A 17,555-nucleotide genomic window follows, 5' to 3' on the forward strand; every position below is an offset into this window, starting at 1 on the left:
TTAGTACACCTGGGTGACTAGGAACAGGAAATTGTTCAACCATGAATTCCTGTTTCACAGGGGTATAAATATGAGGTAATACACAGGCCAAATTCCCTTAGTCATTCATAGCACTGGGTAAGACCAAGGAATATAGCTGTGATGTGCGGGAAAAGGTTGTTGAGCTTCACAAAATGTGAATGCCCATTTCCACCATCAGGGCGATAATTAAGAAGTTCCAGTCAACTGGAAATGTTATGAATCAACCTGGAAGAGGACTCGTGTCTATATTGAGGTGGCCCCCATGGCTTTTGGCTAATGTGGAGAATCTGTGTGGAATTTGGCTAATGAATATGCTGTGTTTCAGTGAGTGGTGGCAAGGATAAAGAGGGGAGCAACGAGAGCCATGGGAGAGAGAACTGAGCAGTACAGAGCCATGTGTACATATGGGTGCACAGAATTTTTTTTTGCTGAAAACTGAATGTAAAAAGTTAAGTAAAATAAAGAGCCTCTTTTGAGCTGTCCCAAGCCTGCCTCCGGTCTCCTCATTCCCAACCAAACCCAGTAAAATGTCACATACTCACTCCCAGAACAGTGAAGAGGAGGGTGATGAAGAAAAGGAGGGGTCGATGACCCATACAACATCTGGTGGCCATGAGGAAAAATTGCTCCTGAGCCATCTGACGCACTGACCTGGATAAATTACAGAGTGCAGTACTGTGATAGCAAGCTTCGGGAGATGAAAAATGTATGTAATATATACTGTATACTTTGCAATGTTTTTTTTCCCCATCAAATGGTAGAAAGTGTCAAACGTGCAGGGTACAAATTCAGCACAAATGCCGAACACAATGTTACATTTTTAAACCAACATTCAAGAGGCTATTGTGCAATAATAACACCAGCTAGAAAATTTGAGAACATTAGTAGGATATGTATGTATAGCAATGCAATGTATCTGTGTGTATGCTTGGTACTAACTTGCTCTGGCAGTGCAATAGCAGGTCGATGATGAAGGTCTGCCAAGCTTTCTCTTTGCTGAGTGTATCCAGGGCCGTTGGTATGAGAGCAAAACAGAGTGTCATGGTCTCCAGAGCCACACAGCATACCTGCTCATCCTCCATATCTGGCTCATTACCCGCATTATTCTGTAAATCACCACTGGTTAGAGCACATCTGACTGCTCAGCTACGAGATATAGTAAGCAAATTGAACACTCCAGCTGAGAGGACATTAGCAACACAACAAACGTTCAAATTATGAAACTGATTGAAAAACATAGGCAGGAAGTTGGTCTTTTTCCCTTGAATTTCGCCCACTTTTACCTTCTCATATATCTTACTGATATCCTCATTGGGGCTGAAGACGAGCTGAATGCTTCCACAGCCTGAAGCCCACACAATTTTCTGCACTGCTCGTATTACACTGATGTCTGGGATGTACTTTGATGCCTGAAAGAAATTCTGAGGATGGCAAAAAAATTGGAATGTGTTGAGTGGTTTACTGTTAAAACCATTTCAAGTAAAATAAGTGCATATTGGTTTGACAGGTGTTGCAACTTGCATGTGAAACTTTGGTACCTCATCAAAGATCTGCTGGGCCAGTCGGATAGCCACATTGCGCAACATGCATTCTGAAGCAGGATTAGGGATGTTCTGGAGAGCATTCTGAAGCACCAGGGCCTGGTCATGAGTTGCCTGATTTATCTAAGTGACAAATTAATAGTTAATTGCATGCACATATTCTTACTTTGTCACATAAGAAAAACACACTCAGTAGTGCACAATAGCCAATCCAGTGCTTGATGTCCCTTACTGGTGATGTAGGGTTTGTGCCCTCCACCACAGGCTGGCAAGCCTCTGCCACTGCTTTAACATGACCGAACCCAATGGCAGTGAGCAGGAGCTTGCCAATTTTCAGAGCATTTAGGTAGGCACCACGACGCGTCTCCATGTCGGTGTTGGGCAGGAAGTTATTCCTGGTGAGCATGCCTAGTACCAGTGGGAGACCTCCACTTTTAAGGAAGTTGTATTGGAAATCACTGGCATCTTCACCCAGAGTGCCACTGGCTGGCATAAGAAGGGCATACACAACCTAGCAATTGGAAAGTCTAGTTAGGGTGGCACAAAGTATGTTTTCACCAGTTACTCACATGTTAGTATAGCAGAGTTAGCTAGTTTTTCCCTGTTACCATGACAACTAGCAAGTGCTACACCCAAAAATGACAATTTTTTTTACTAAGTATGTGAAAAGTGTTGTATTTGACATTCTATTTAGTATGACAGTATGCAGTTTGGGATATTGCCAAGAAAATATTTTAAAAGTTGATTCCAGTTCATTCCAGTCTCTCCATGGTTATTTTTCATTATCAGTAAACTGTAAAAATGTTTCTCCTTGTCCTGAATTTCCATTCAGGATTTTTTTGTCACAAAAATTCTCATAAAACAATTTTGTCATATAAAAACACACACTAAACACACAGAGTTAAACTGCATGCACACCTCAGCAAGATAGAGAACTTGTGAGGGTGAGGGGCCGAAGAAGCGAGAATCTAAGGTGGGACTGAGACTGTTCTCTCCCAGCTTTGCATGATCCAGACAGATTGCGCGCAGGTTCTCCACTGTAGTATTGTCTAGATACACACAAATTTCACTTGTCAAAACCAGCTGCATTCAACTTATGTAACATGGTTTATGATAAGATGTTCTTAATACAACCATTGCTGTATTAAACAGAAACCTGGAGGTATGAGCTTCATAAGGACTCTGGCTCCATCCCGCAGTAAAGGCATGTTTAAAGTGCAGCCCAAATCAGCAACTTGCCACAGGAATGAGATATACCGCAGGTGCAGTGACATGATCTGAGAAAGGAAGATATAAGCACATTACTATACTTTTTTTTTCCAACTTGGTCATCTGCCATGCCTACCCACTTGACAGCTCTTCTCTATCAAAATACAGCAACAAACCAAAGTTTCCTCCGAAAACAAAAGGGCTTCCTCCAAGGCACTTGACGCCAGCTAACAGCATCATCACAGGGCAGCATAACACTCTCAGAGGAAAGCACTAACTGCCCTCCTTTTGCATACATGTGCCCATGATTGGGTAGTGTCACACTGATTGACAGGGAATAGAGTAATGCCATGCCTCCCAGCCAGAGAGCTGGGAGCACCACTCTGGAACCGTTACTACACGTTTTAAGCATGATGGAGAGAATATTAACTTCAAACAACACAATTACTGTACACAAGTACTGTAGTACGGAGTTCTCCAAGCTAGAATGAAAGGACTTAAGAAGTAGAAGATTTAATTATTCACAAAACCAAGATGGCTCACCACTCCTGGCAGGCAGCTCTCCACCTCTGGGTTGGGTCCATCACTGTAGTGGTTGCCATGGTTCCCAGGTGAGCCAGTGGATGAGTCAGAGGAGCTGTCAGGACTGGAGGGCATGTGGGAGCTGACTTGGGCCAACTTTGCTGTGATCAGCTACAGAGAGAGAACAGTGAACAATTATTGAATTAACCAATTTGTCAAACATGTTAAAATGTTCTTTATTGTATCCATAAAATTCTGTGCTCACAGTTTTGTCTTTAAGATTGAGCTGTCCAATTAGCTTGCGGTCATCAGCTGGGTCCACAATCTCTCCTCCAATGAAAAGCTCGATTTTGGTATGTGTACTGTTGGCTTTGATGCGGTTCAGGATGCACCGGCGTACTGAGCCGATGGTGTCATTAGTATGAGACCAGATGTCCAGGTCATCCACCTGCCGACCCTGGTTAGGAAATCGCACCACCAGGGTAATGTGCTTTCCACGAAACGCCCTGAAAGACAGCAAGCAAAGGCATACTAGAATTTAAATTTTCCTAACGCACATGTTCTGCTCATTACTTACCAGTGAATGTCCTACTGAATGAGGCCACCTTTTGATTTTATTCCAGTTCTGAAATGTATTGTAGAATACTAATATATATATATATATATATATATATATATATATATATATATATATATATATATATATGCCTATTAGCATGTTATACAGTGTTTATGAAATTTTATGTCTGGTTTACAAAAACTGTTATAGCACAAACGTCACGATAAGATGGAAGAATGAGCATGAACATAGCCTACCGGGACATGGGAAGAATGGTTCTCTCCTCGTGGTAGTCACTGTCACACTCGTTAATATACTCTTTAAGCACAGTCAACACTCTGACCATACGAATGGCCTCCTGTCGAGCACAATTTATGCTGTCCTTATCTCCATCCAGCACACAAAGTGTGTCATATGAGGCCTTTAGGCGATCGAAACAGGACTGGATGAAGTCTTCATGGATCTCAACCTGTGAGTCATACAATGTCATATTTATTCATCAATTCAGCATTTTATGCAGACTGACAAAAGGCTAGGCCTTTACCTGATTGACTTGTAATTTTGGTCCAAGGTTTGTGTAAATTTCTTTCAGCAGATCTATTGCCCGATTCGCAATGTCATCACTTCCTTGAATCACAACCTGTGGAACACATTAAAAACTGGTTATTTCTTACCAAAAGTGGTGGTGATACTTATAGGTGGCCTTCTTCAAACACTGTTAGCAGCAATGATAATGCTCTACTGATCATGTGACATTTTCAGATAAAGAAAAAAAAAAAAAAAAAAAAAAACTTACCCTCCAGAGGTAGTCAAGGCCTATGAGCTCCAGATCATCCATCATGTAAGCCCTGCGCTTGGCTACTAGCTTGCCCTCCCTGCAATTCACTGCCTTAAAAAAGCGTTCAAAGCACTTCATCCCATTTTCTGTCAGTAGTGAGGGGTCCAGCTGCAGCACGTTGTTCTCAAAGAAGTCTTTGTTGATGTCTGGGTCAAGGTCAGGCTCATCACCCATGAGTTTGGAATACCATTTGAAACAAGCCTCACGGTCACAGAGGAAGACTGCATTCTCTGCCAGGCACTTCCAAATCTGCTTAGCTTGAGGAGCGCACAGCCATAACTGCCCATCCTTCAATAGGAATCTACATAAAAAGAGGTAAGAGAAACTTGTGTGCTTACTGTCCTACAACAAGCTCAAGTACACGCTACAGCATCCTAATACATTATTTAAACCCTTGAAATCAACAAAATACTGTGTAATTTATGGTTAAATTATACCACAATGAAACATTATTTTTGACCAAATTTCTAAACATACAGTATTCAAATCTGAGAGGTATGTACTACCAAACAATCCATGCAACGCTTTGTAAGAGGGATGATGATACATTCAAAATGCAACCTATGTGGGAATATGTGGGTCTTCCCCAAACTGTTGCCATAAAGTTGCCAGAGCCATACCACCCTACAGCACTTGACTGGGCTTCCACTGAAGCCATACAGGATTGAGCCTGGTCAGTACCTGGATGGGAGACCTCCTGGGGAAAACTAAGGTTGCTACTGGAGGTTGTATTAGTGAGGCCAGCAGGGGGTGCTCACCATGTGGTCCCAATGCCCCAGTATAGAAATTGGGAAATTATACTGTAAAAACAGCACTGTCTTTTAGATGAGACATTAAAACCCAGGTCCTGACTCTCTGTGGTCATTAAAAATCCCAGGACACCGCTCGTAAAGAGTACGATTTTTAACCCCAGTGTCTTGGCGTAATTCCCGCATTGGCCCTTATCTATCATGGTCCCCTAATAATCTCCATCCCTGAATTGGCTACATCACTCTCCTCTCCTCCAATAGCTGGTGTGTGGTGGGCGTTCTAGTGCACTATGGCTGTTGTCGCATAATCCTAGTGATACACTGGTAGTGGTTGAGATTTCACTCATACAATGTAAAGCATTCTGAATGCCTAGAAAAGCGCTATATAAATATAAGGAATTACTATTATGAATTGGAAGTAGCGTTGGGTCCGAGTCCACCTTTGTCGAATAGTGACAAACCGCTCCAAGTGGAGAATTATTCGGGGATAAAGAAAAAGTCTTCCGCGCTATAGCACCCAATGCCCGGTTCAGGTTACGCTCCTGGCAGCCGAGCAGAACGTGATTTATTTTTTAAAATGCATTTGACGTAATATTGTTTTCTTAACAGTAAATTTGTAATGCAAGTAATATAATTTTATTGACATCAGTAACTGTAATCGAGTTTAAAATGTAATACGTTACATTACTCTGTTATCAGAAAAAGTAATTAGATTACAGTAACGTGTTACTTTGTAACGCATTATACTCAATTCTGTTAATGACACAACAGCAGCAGGTTTATTAGACTGCTGCGACTTTAAGACCTAATGCACAGATCCAATATACTGACACACCGCCAATTTCTTTCCCAACTGTTTACATTCACTTAAGACATGTATTTGCATGAACAGTCAGCTAGACCTGCATTTTGACATGATGTGTGTGTATTTATTTGACCGTCCAAGCGTAATAAGCCGCTAAAGAGAACTCGGTACTCGCACGATGAGGCGGCTTTCTGTGCACGTGCTTCAACCTGCTGGTCAGGCAGGGAGACATTCATTAATTTCTTGTTATCTTAATTTTGTTATTAAATTTTTTTTCTTTCTTTTCATGTTACACATGACGCGGACTCGACTGTACTTGGAAAAATTCCCGAGTCCGAAATGTCCAAGTCCGTGTCAAGTTCGAGTACAAACGTACCCGAGTGCGTGACAAGTCCGAGTTCATTCTCAATTGGACTCGAGTCCGGGATCGAGTACCCCAACTCTAATTGGAAGCACACAATTGTATAGGAAGTCTTTGTACACTCTAAAAAGTAATTCAGGGGACCTATTACCACAACTTAAATAAATGTGTGGTTGCAAGCTAAAAATTCTAATTTATTGAATTCATTAAATATTTTAAGTTTCAAACATTATTTTGATGAGTTGTGTTGACACAATAATGTTGATAATTACATCAACTTAATATTGTGTGTAATTTAAACAGAACTTTCTGCATTAATTGATTTAAAACAAAATTTAAGTTATAGTAATTTAATGAAATTGGCTTGATAACTTAATTTTTCTCCACTTTGAGTCCCCTCCCCTATCCATTTAACATGCCTGGACAAATTCAGACAGTTAAGACTGTGTTAGAGGACCTGTAGACTGAACAAATGCTATACAAAGGACATTTCAAGGTGAGTATCATTTCATTTACAAATAAATTCTACTAGAGCAATGAATTTGGGGCATATTCTCAATTGTGATATGACCTGTAGTGAACTCGTGTATAGGTTAAGCTACACCTGCTAATACAGTTGATGGACTATGTTGTACTACTACATGTAGCTAATGCTAGTCATATTTAGCAGTGTAATTTGAATATCTACCCTTTAGTTTACCATAGCAGTGGATAAGAATGATAGTTTCATTTGACAATTCTGCTCATCTAGAGAGGGTTTTTCATTTGTCCTACAGGAAGGAAAAGCATGATTACATTTCTGCTTATTCATGTAGCCGTCAACTACTTTGTGTAATCTAATTTCATGTATTGACACATTTTTAAAAATCTTTTGTCATTCACATAGATAGCCTTCTAGCTCCTTTGTGGTCCATTTGCTCTTTGACCAAAATTAGTAGGATTAATATTTACCAAAATAAACACACAAAAAAACATTATCTTTGTAATGAAACAGACCTTTCAATATTTTAGCACGTCAACGTATAATTATTTTGGTAACATGTTTGAATTACATTTGTACCAGCATATGTTTAGACCTGAATAAATTCACTGGGATTATTTAAGCTTATTTTAAGTTTAAGATTATTTATTGGAGGAGGCCATTTCTGACCTCAAGAAGTTGAGTCTCTCCTGAACTTCTTGCACATGGCTGTAGCGGCTGCCCACACGAACTGTCTGAGGGTCAAAACCTAGATGCTCTGTAGACCACACGCAGTTTTAGAACCAAAGTTTTATCATGGAAGTTATACACACACACACACACACACACACAGTCACAAACAATTATTATAATTTTTTTTTAAATACGTTACCAATCTAACTCGGACTATAAAAAAATACCAAACAAAAGCTTTTAAAAAGCACACATGTGCAGTCATTGGACATGCCTTTAGAGAATTGTCGCATGTTCTCCATGTAAGCAGACAGGTTCTCTGCAACCAGTGTGACCAGTGCATGGTTGTGCTGCAGCTGGTTGATCAAGTCATGTCGGTAGAACACATGAGGACTCCGCTGCGTCTGGCTGTCAGGGTGAACACAAACATGCAGAGACACTGTGAAGAACATTCTATAAAAGCAGGGTAAACAGAAATGACTAGAAATTCAAATGACATCTGTAACCACATAACATTTACAGGGTTTCCACTCTGTTTAAGACAATTTTAAAGGTCATTTTAAAATTGTTGCAGTCATCACATTTGAAATGAGTGTATATTTAAAAAAAAAAAAATTCAATTCACAAAGTAAAACATCAAATAATGTGTTAATAATGTGTTTTCAATATAGTACAGGATGAATTTAATTTTTAAATGACTGTTTTTTTTTTTGCATTTTCCATACTGTCCCAACTTTTTCGGAATTGGGGTTATGGCTAGCCTTTGCATTCTTGGGAGCGATCCATCCAGCTATCATTATACTGGTAATCATTCATGTAGTAAGACTCTTTATAATTAATTGTGAGCCCCGGATAATAAATCATTGGCTTAATAAATCAATAAATCAATAAATCATTGGTAACAGAGGCTCGTCACTTTACTGTTGTGACTACAACGTTGCTTCAAGGGGATGAAATACTCATTTTAATGAGAGCTTAATTTATAAGTCATATTACTATCTTGTAAATAAGATTTGTCGATTGTGTTTCATTATTATGCGTTCTGTCCCATGTACAAGTTGTCCTACACCTCACTCACAGCTGTACTTTTAATCAGGTATGCCGTGTTTAAACTGTAATTAATTGCTGTAACATACTGCACATGGGGAAATTTGCCTACTTCACAAGCTTCAGTGATGGCACTTTTTAGCTCACTGCTGGCTTACAGTGTTTGATGGATGGATGGATGGATCACTATCTATTATCATCCTAATAAGACTAGCTAGTAAACTGGTAGAACACTTCCTGTCTATTAACAACCGGTAAAGAAACCCTGTATTTACATAAATTATATAACATAATTTTACATGTTGCAAGGGAATAAATTAAAAACCATTTTGAAAATAAAAGGATGCTCTGAATGACTTGGGGGTGGGGGGGGGGGGGGGTCAGAGATAGAGTGAGAGATGCAACGGCACAAAACAGAGATATTTTATGTTATGAGAAGTGTAAAAATATTTTCGGTTCATTATGAAACTGTGGCACAAATTAGACTGTGGTGGTAATTAATGGGAAACACTGCATTTACATACAGACCCTAGTGCTGTACATGACATGTTACGTATGTCTGGCCACAGCCAAGTTGTTCCCCCCTCAAAGCCACAGACGACACTATCATCAGCCACTGATAGTTAGAGGGTACGACAGGATGATAGAATATTGCACATGAGCTCATGAACCTATCCTGACTAGTCAAAATGCCAATTCAAGATAGATATCGATCAGCTACTCTCTTATGAGCAGCAGAATGCTAATTCAGGATATTTCCGAAAGAATGCACTTTCTTGACAAGGGGGGAGAAGTGAGCATGTTGAGGGAGGCAGAACACACACGCACGCATGTACAAACATACTAACACACACACACACACAAACACTCACTCTCTACACACACGTTCTCTTTGGTTCTGTTCCATAGTGTGTTCTTTTGTTCTCTGTTGTCTTGTTTAATGACGCTGACCAGTTTGTGTTGTTAACATGTTAGAAATGTTTGTTTCTTGAGGTGTGTGAGATTTTGTGTTCATCTTGAACCCACATTTTATATCATATAAACAGAACAGACAGACTTTCAGGGAGAGATGTGACGTACAGTTCTCCATGCAGTCTGAGAGTCAGGATTTTCCCTTCATTTTAATCACATCTGAAGTAACTAGTAACTTGCTACTTGAGTAGTCTTCTTATTGGATACTTTATTACTCTTACTCAAGTAATTATTAACATTATTACTTTTACTGATACTTGAGTAATTATTTTGGCTACTCTACCCACCTCTGCACCTAACATTCCAAGAGAGCACAGGATTTGTTTTCTATGACTGTCAACAAATTTTCAGGTTTTCCATGACATGTGGGAAATCTGCATTTATTCTAAGTGCTATTTTCCATTTCCCACTTGCTTATTTTATTTATGCATAATTGCATTTGTCTTTTGATTGTACACATATTTTCCCCATGTAACATGCAAATGTGGACAACAGAGACTGCACTGTATATTTGGTGCTCTAACGTGCTATTTATTTTGATCATGAACAGGGTAACAGATAGGATACTTCCTTGAGGAACTCCTTGCTCCTGTATGTGGAGTTTGACATAGTGGTTCTAATCTGAACTCGAAAATATCTTTTAGTCAAAGAACTGGACATAAATATAGGTAGATTGATCCTGAATCCCATTTTGTGTAGGTCTCTTAGAATCACATATTTCCAGGTAGTGTTGTATGCTTTTTTCCAGGTCAAAGTATACTGCTATCACAGGTTTCTTTTTGATAAAATTGTACCTGATGTACGACTCCAGTCTAATAAGGTGCCCCTTCCTCTTCTAAAAACACACTGAAGGTTGCTTATCTGGTAGTCAGATTCCAGGTTATAGACGAGTCGTTTATTTACCATCTTTTCCATGGTTTTGTATATGCAGCTTGTCAGTGCTATTGGATGGTAGTTGTTAGGGTCCGTATGATCTTTGCCTGCCTTGGGTATAGGAATGACTATTGCTTCTAGCCAGGAAGGTGGTGTAACGCCTTCAAACATCATTAAGATTTTTCAGTAGTAGGTGCTTTAGAAATTGATAGAGTACTCTTTCCGGCCCAACTGGAGTGTTGTGACAACACCTTAGGGAGTCTAAAAGTCCTTCCACTGAGAATAGCTGGTTATACGGCTCTATATTTTTGGTGTGGAAGTTTAGTTAATTCCTTTCTTGTTTTACCCGAGTTATCCGGAATGGTAGTTTTCTACTTTCTCTTTTCAAAAGTTTTTGCTAGTATGTTTGCCATTTCATGTTTTTGGGTTAGCAGGGTGTCTTGATTCTTAATGTGCTTTATTTGTTCCACCTCCTTTGCCTTCCATATGATCTCTGGATCACATTCCATACTTTCTTTCTTGATATTTTAAATGTCAAACTGGACACAAACTTCCTCCAGCTTTGTTTTTTTGCTTCATTTATGTACCTTTGTGCCTGCGCTCGACAGATTTTTATTTTGGTAAGATTTTCGCATGTTGGTTGTTTATCAAACACTCTTACTGCTTTTTTCCATGCTTTGATGAGGCTTTTACATGCATCATCAAGCCATGGGTTTTGTCTTTTTAATTGTCTTGTTGATGTTTTGGCATTACCAATTGTAATCAGGGTATATGTAAACCATTTTATGCGATCTTCTTGGTCTTGAGGCTTATCATTTATCATCTCTCATAACAGTGGTTTTGGAAGGCATTCCAGTTAGCTGTTTTAGTTTGAGTTTTTAATGTCATTGTTGTTTGTCTGCTTCTATTGATGTTATCATTAGGGGAAAGTGGTCACTTGCACATAGATCGTCCTAGACCTGCCATGAAAAGTCAATCATTAGTTAGGGATCGCAGATAGCCAGCTTGATAGGAGAAAAGGTTCCATGTCCTGGGTGCAAATAGGTATTGGAGCCATCATTTAACAAACATATGTCTCTCTTCCACTGATGAGCTTTCTAGCCCTTTGCCCCAAGTATCTTTCCTCCCCACAAAGGGTTGCAACTATTGAAGTCACCCATGATGATGTATGGGGTGGTAGCTGATCTATCAGATTAGCTAGGTCTTGGTACGTTGTAGTAGAGTTGGGAGCTATGTCGATGGAACACAGAGTAATAGTTTTGTGCAAAGTGAGTCGAGCCACTACTGCTTGGAGATTGGTGTTTATTGTAATGTGACTATAGATAACGTCGTCTTATTGAAATACTGTAGATGCACAGTTATTGCATCTCTTCTGTCTTCTGCAGTCTTCACCATGTCTTTCTTCTCCGAGGTTACCACAGGTGGGCTTGTTTTTGTAGTTTGCAGATCCGAGTCCAAACTTCTGACAGTTGAAACATCTGAGCAGGTTTGGTATATACATAGACAAGTACTCTTATGTATACTATTTGGATTTTTTCTGGATGGTAGGGTTTGTTAAAGGTTACGATGTAGGTTCCTGTTTAAATAACGCAGCTTTTCTTCTTGACTGTAATCCTCTTTACATCTGTTACATCTTGTGACATCAACTCTGTAGTTATTTCCTTTTCTTCCATGTTCTCTAGTTCTCTGGGCTGCTAGGCACCTACTCTACCCTGGGTCCCCACATGGTTACATTTAATGATGAATGTCAAATAAAATGTCAAATAAAAGTGTCTGACTTGGCAAGTCTACCCAATGAAACAAATTATGCATTTTACAACCAGTATACACAATTTAAGTTACAGACACAGTGAAATCTCACAGTGAATTATCCTTTCTAGCAGAAGTATTATTAAATATAAAGTGCTTTTGACTGACCTAAGATTCTGAGGGGCCTCGCCAAACAGGCTGCAGATCTCTCGGATCTGTTTTAATGCTGGGATCACCCACTTATCATTGGTTCGCAATTCTTCGATAAAACGGTCGATCCACTGAATCTTCTGCGTGTCCCGGTCCTATAGAGATGTGAAAGAGATGTGTCAAATAGAATAAAATATTTAAAAGTGTCTTTGGCAATATAATACATAGAGTAGTGTGTTATTAATTGGCTGATAAACAAAAATTAGTGGTGAATTTGAATAATAAAAGACCTGAGAACAACTGTAGTCCAAAATCTTAATATGGGCACTTAGGGCCTGATCCATAATGTCGACAGGGACATCGTCGCTATGCGCCAGGTTCCACAGCAGGTTAAGCACCTTGTGAGCCATCACACCATCCTTGTCATCCTCTGCCAGCCGGCGGATCAACTCCAGCAGCTTCTCCCTCTGCTTCTTACTTGCATTTGTCCAGCTTGCCTGTCAATAAAGAAAATAAGATTTGCTGCTTACAGTGCACAACTGTAGCCCTACCTAATAAATAAACAAAATCAATAATATTTCTTAATCATTTTGCAATAGGCCCTTAAATCTGACCACTTAATGTGGAACTACATAAAAAGGTTCTTGGGTATGATGCTACAAGCTAAAATTCAATTTGGAGATCTTCTCCCATTTGTCCCTTCAGAATCATCAGAAACATTTGGCTTTTTATATAGACATCATCTACACACTGTAATGATGACCTATATATATATTTGTTCTAACTTCAGTATCTCTGACCTTGAAGCAGTCAAACAGATAGTCAAGCTGCTCTGGTGAGAAATCCCAAGCCAACTTAGCCAACAGGTCATGGACATTCTTCACAATGGCTTCATGCTTACCAGCCTAAAATAACAGATATAAGAAAAGACTTCTGACAATTAGGCTCTCTAATATTGGGTCTCATTTATCAATATTTTAGTACAGTTTTGTGTAAATATTTGCGCAAGCCAAACCGAACTATAAATTTCAGCCAGTTTTACAAACATTTCGGAAAACACTGATTTTCTTCGTATGCGTATGTTGATGAATGCCAGTCACCCATAAATTACCAGGCACATGCACAGCACAGCTGATTTGCATTTGGTGATGCCCACAAAACCCCATAAAAGACTAAGATCAAATGATTCAGCTGAAATGACAAGCGAAAGGCAAAAAAAGACTTTGCCAGTGGTAGAAGTGAAAGTTATTTTGACTCAGGTCTATGCAAAAAAAAAAAAAAAATGATTTAACAGGTAACACTACCTGAAAGTCCAAAATCTGGAGCCAAATTACAGAAAAGGTGAATTACATGTGAATTATGTGAGATGAAAAGAAAATGGTTTGACAGGAAAACAGAATAAAATCTATAATATAATTTATGTTGGCTTGTTTTCTTTTCTTTTTTATATTTAATATTTCTTCGGTTAATGCCATTAACATGAAACTGCTGGGTTTCACAAAAATTCCATTACATTTCTGTAACTAAACTCTAAAGCTATTTAAACAAGCTATTTAAATTTGACATTGTAATCCATATATAAAAGTGTAGTAACTCGTCACAGTTTATATGATTTCAAGAAAATCAAACAAGGTTTGCACAATTTATTCTTTTTATGCACAAATTTACACACTCAGCAGCACAAGTAGGATATAAAAAAAAAAATTTTGATTTTCATGAAAAAAAAAACGATTTACGGAAAAATCTGTTCATATTGAGCTTGGTAAATGAGACCCGCTGTTGTCTACTGTTCTGTAATTGAGCTAAATTCAAGTCATTACAGCTGAAGTACCTGTGCAGCCCAGATGTTGTCCAGGTCTTGTAGAGTAAGTGCTTTTTCTTTTATTACAAAACGCAATATCTTCTCTAGCTTCTCCACATACTGAGGCTGGTGCAGGCTGTCCCTCAGAACAATAGACAGAATGTTATTCTGCTGAATCCATTCCTAAAAATGATAGATGAAGAGAAGGTTATTCATAATAAAATCAAGACTTTTTTTAAGTCCCATATTAGCAAAAATAAATAAATAAAATAATGAGCAGATCACAACTCCTCATTATTTGCCACTGTCAATATATTTTGAATGAGATGTTTTAATAGTACATACCTCGTTTAAAATAAGCTAACAAGCAAAGTAGCCAAAATATGATCTGAATTTACAGTTTTTACTCACTGTCAAAAATATTCATAAATTTTTCTCTTACCGCCATCCGTTCCGCAGTGAGCCACTCCTCTTCCTCTGGGTTGCCATGGCGATGGGTGTAATATGAAACACTTGAGATCACCTTGTTTACTTCATTTAGTGCATTCATTTTTCCATTAAAAGAAGAAATTTGCAATAACCTGAAAATGCCACATGATTTATTTGCATGTATTTGATTTAAGCAACTTTATTTTAGAATGCAAAAGGAATGACAGATTACAACAGTCATTGCCAATCTGAGCCACTAACAAACCTAATGCTGACTGTTAAGGTCACTCACCTAAGGATCATTTTTAACCTAAAGATTTCTAAATTCTTGACAGTTTCTTCTTGGCCTGGTAACCGCGATGCTAGATTCTTCAAGGACTTGATTATCATAGAAAGAGCATCATTTTTGGCCTCATTCTTGGCTTCCTTCTTAAGTTCTTCATCTGTGAGATTCTCCAGAAACTGTGGAACCATTTCTATCACAGGCAAGAAAAACGTCTTCACTGTGTGCAATGTCAAAAACTCATAACACTGCCCAAATGGCCTGTGAAAAAAGAAAAAAACAAACTAAACTATTACTCCATCCTTTGACATTATATACGAGACATCTTTCTGTAGAGATAAACATCTTACTTCATTAGAGCTGCAATAATCTGCACATTAAGACTTTGGCCGCTCATGAAACGATCATGCAGAATCTGGAACCCCCCAAGTGTGCCAAATTTATTTATAAGGTCCACCAACCAGCCCTGGGCAGAGAGAAAGACAGAATAAAATTAATAAAGATGATGAAAGCAGAAATGAGGAAAAAGTTATAACTTTCATCATTATATTTGTAGAGTATCTAAGTTTTGTCTGCTGCAACTGATGGAGGAAAGAAAAAGTAAAGGTTGAACTTACTTTAGGTGACCGAACATCTGGTGGGCATGCAAACAGCTCATCATCAGCGAGCTGGGGACCAGCAGGTACACTCTCAGATGGGCGTGTTCCATTGTAGATGTGAAACTTGCAGTGGGGGTTGGTTGCCATGGCTAGGAGCTCAAGCAATGGAAACCAATCTTGAGACAGCTTGACCACACATAGCTCCACCAGCCGATGGGTGTTATTGATGATACATCTCTGTGGAGGGCAATCAATAGCCCAGCATAGAGAATAGATAACATTAGTAGAATGCCACGTTGTCTGGGTCCAATAAAGGTCAAACCATCTCATGGGTTCACAGGGTAAACAATTCAATGATCTATTATAATGCCTAAAGCAGTTGTGACATGAATAGCTCTGACAGTTACGTACATGAATTTCAAACTTCCAACCACTCACTGCCTCATCTGTCAGAATTTTTGTGAATGAAATTGTCAGGCCATCTCGAAAAAACCTCTGACATGCCTCAGACTTCACATCAAGCCCTTCATGGGAAAAAATAAACAGAGCACAAATGCCTTTCAGAATCCAAACCACAGCTAGGTTCATTTGTAATACAGCTTGAATATTTTATTATTAGTATTACTATGATTCCTTTTTACCCTTTTTACTTAGAGCTATAGCAGCTTCAAGTAGAACTTCTAGTTCCCCCTTTGGCAAGACTGGAACCACCCAACGAGGCCTAAAATATTGAGGACAAAATAATATTACAATAAATTACTATATTACATTACATTAATGAATACTTAGTGTATGTCATAATGTAATAATTATTTATACATAATGCATTAAAATTCTGCCAACATTATTACTTGCTGGTTTTATTTAAAGAAAACATTATTTGTCAATCAATGCTGGTGAACGATATCGGTTATAATCGGTAAAACCAAAATAAAATATAGCTGCAAGCAGCAATTACGAGCCCAAGCACTACGGTGCCACCGCCACCCGGTGGGTGTATGAAAACAATGCATAGTGAAGTGAATGCTGTTGAGTAAAGCACTCAAATATACAAACAAAAGAGTAATAAAGTGTGATGCATTACCACTGCAACACTAATATATCAACACTCTTTTTGCAATTTTACATCAGCATTGTCTTGCCAATATTCTAACCAAGTTTGAGGTGATTTGGGTAAAGATAAGAGGATTATTGCAAAGTCTGTTATAAGTACCATACTTCCTGCTGCCAGTTGGTGGCACAATGACCGTGACTCACAATAGCTACATCATGTAATCAGCCCCCAGTATCAAATATACAGCTCAAACTTCATCTAAATCAATCAATGCACTCAGAAAATATGAGGCACTACCCCTTCCTTCACCATAAATGTACTGCCTTGCCATGGCCACACCGTTCGAGATATCAAAAATCCCTCAATATCTCGGCAAAATGTTGACCAAGTTTGGTGAGAATCGCATGAATCCCCTTGGAGGAGTATTTAAATATTCAGAGCCTGCAATTTTCACAAAATAGGTGACTTCCTGTTGGGCGAAGATAATGATTGTCAGCATGAACGTTGTTCAGGTCGATGAGAACAATATGTGTACCGAGTTACGTACATATACATATACAAGTATGTATGATATATATGCAACAAATTTTTGTACCGTGTAAAAGTGCCCCCTACCACGCTGATGTGCCACCCTGGGCCAAAAGGCTGACGATTATCATGAATTTTTGAGCATGTTAAGGGCCCCAAACACCCCGTGAAACCTTGAGGAAAAGTAAAATAGTATAAATAAATAATAATAAAAGATGCAGCAATTATCTAGACCCCTGGTCTTCAATTTTATCCCAAAGGGCCGGTGTGGCTGCAGGCTTTTATTCCTGACAAATACAAGCCATAGGTCAA

The 17,555-nt window shown here is 38.8% G+C and overlaps 1 protein-coding gene across 4 annotated transcripts in view; it reads right to left on the reverse strand.

Annotated features, from left to right (window-relative positions):
• The window catches only part of LOC128615476 (probable ubiquitin carboxyl-terminal hydrolase FAF-X), a 59,244-nt gene that overhangs the window by 21,420 nt on the left and 20,269 nt on the right, over positions 1–17,555 (reverse strand). For 3 of the 4 annotated variants that reach the window (XM_053637608.1, XM_053637607.1, XM_053637609.1), the window contains exons 4-27: positions 16,303–16,382; positions 16,073–16,185; positions 15,680–15,898; positions 15,413–15,528; positions 15,072–15,323; positions 14,793–14,931; positions 14,381–14,533; positions 13,350–13,454; positions 12,840–13,046; positions 12,568–12,704; positions 8,033–8,166; positions 7,756–7,843; positions 4,649–4,991; positions 4,397–4,492; positions 4,110–4,321; positions 3,559–3,799; positions 3,315–3,464; positions 2,719–2,839; positions 2,481–2,611; positions 1,795–2,073; positions 1,560–1,685; positions 1,305–1,442; positions 961–1,127; positions 564–672 (exon numbers count right to left, since the gene is read on the reverse strand). In XM_053637608.1, coding sequence (XP_053493583.1) covers positions 564–672; positions 961–1,127; positions 1,305–1,442; positions 1,560–1,685; positions 1,795–2,073; positions 2,481–2,611; positions 2,719–2,839; positions 3,315–3,464; positions 3,559–3,799; positions 4,110–4,321; positions 4,397–4,492; positions 4,649–4,991; positions 7,756–7,843; positions 8,033–8,166; positions 12,568–12,704; positions 12,840–13,046; positions 13,350–13,454; positions 14,381–14,533; positions 14,793–14,931; positions 15,072–15,323; positions 15,413–15,528; positions 15,680–15,898; positions 16,073–16,185; positions 16,303–16,382 — 3,856 coding nt within the window. Of the gene's footprint in view, positions 1–563; positions 673–960; positions 1,128–1,304; positions 1,443–1,559; positions 1,686–1,794; positions 2,074–2,480; positions 2,612–2,718; positions 2,840–3,314; positions 3,465–3,558; positions 3,800–4,109; positions 4,322–4,396; positions 4,493–4,648; positions 4,992–7,755; positions 7,844–8,032; positions 8,167–12,567; positions 12,705–12,839; positions 13,047–13,349; positions 13,455–14,380; positions 14,534–14,792; positions 14,932–15,071; positions 15,324–15,412; positions 15,529–15,679; positions 15,899–16,072; positions 16,186–16,302; positions 16,383–17,555 lie in introns of those variants that run through there. The other variant, XM_053637610.1, reaches the window with a different exon arrangement.

The sequence above is a fragment of the Ictalurus furcatus genome, chromosome 12, assembly GCF_023375685.1.
Source record: "Ictalurus furcatus strain D&B chromosome 12, Billie_1.0, whole genome shotgun sequence".
NCBI lineage: Eukaryota > Metazoa > Chordata > Actinopteri > Siluriformes > Ictaluridae > Ictalurus > Ictalurus furcatus.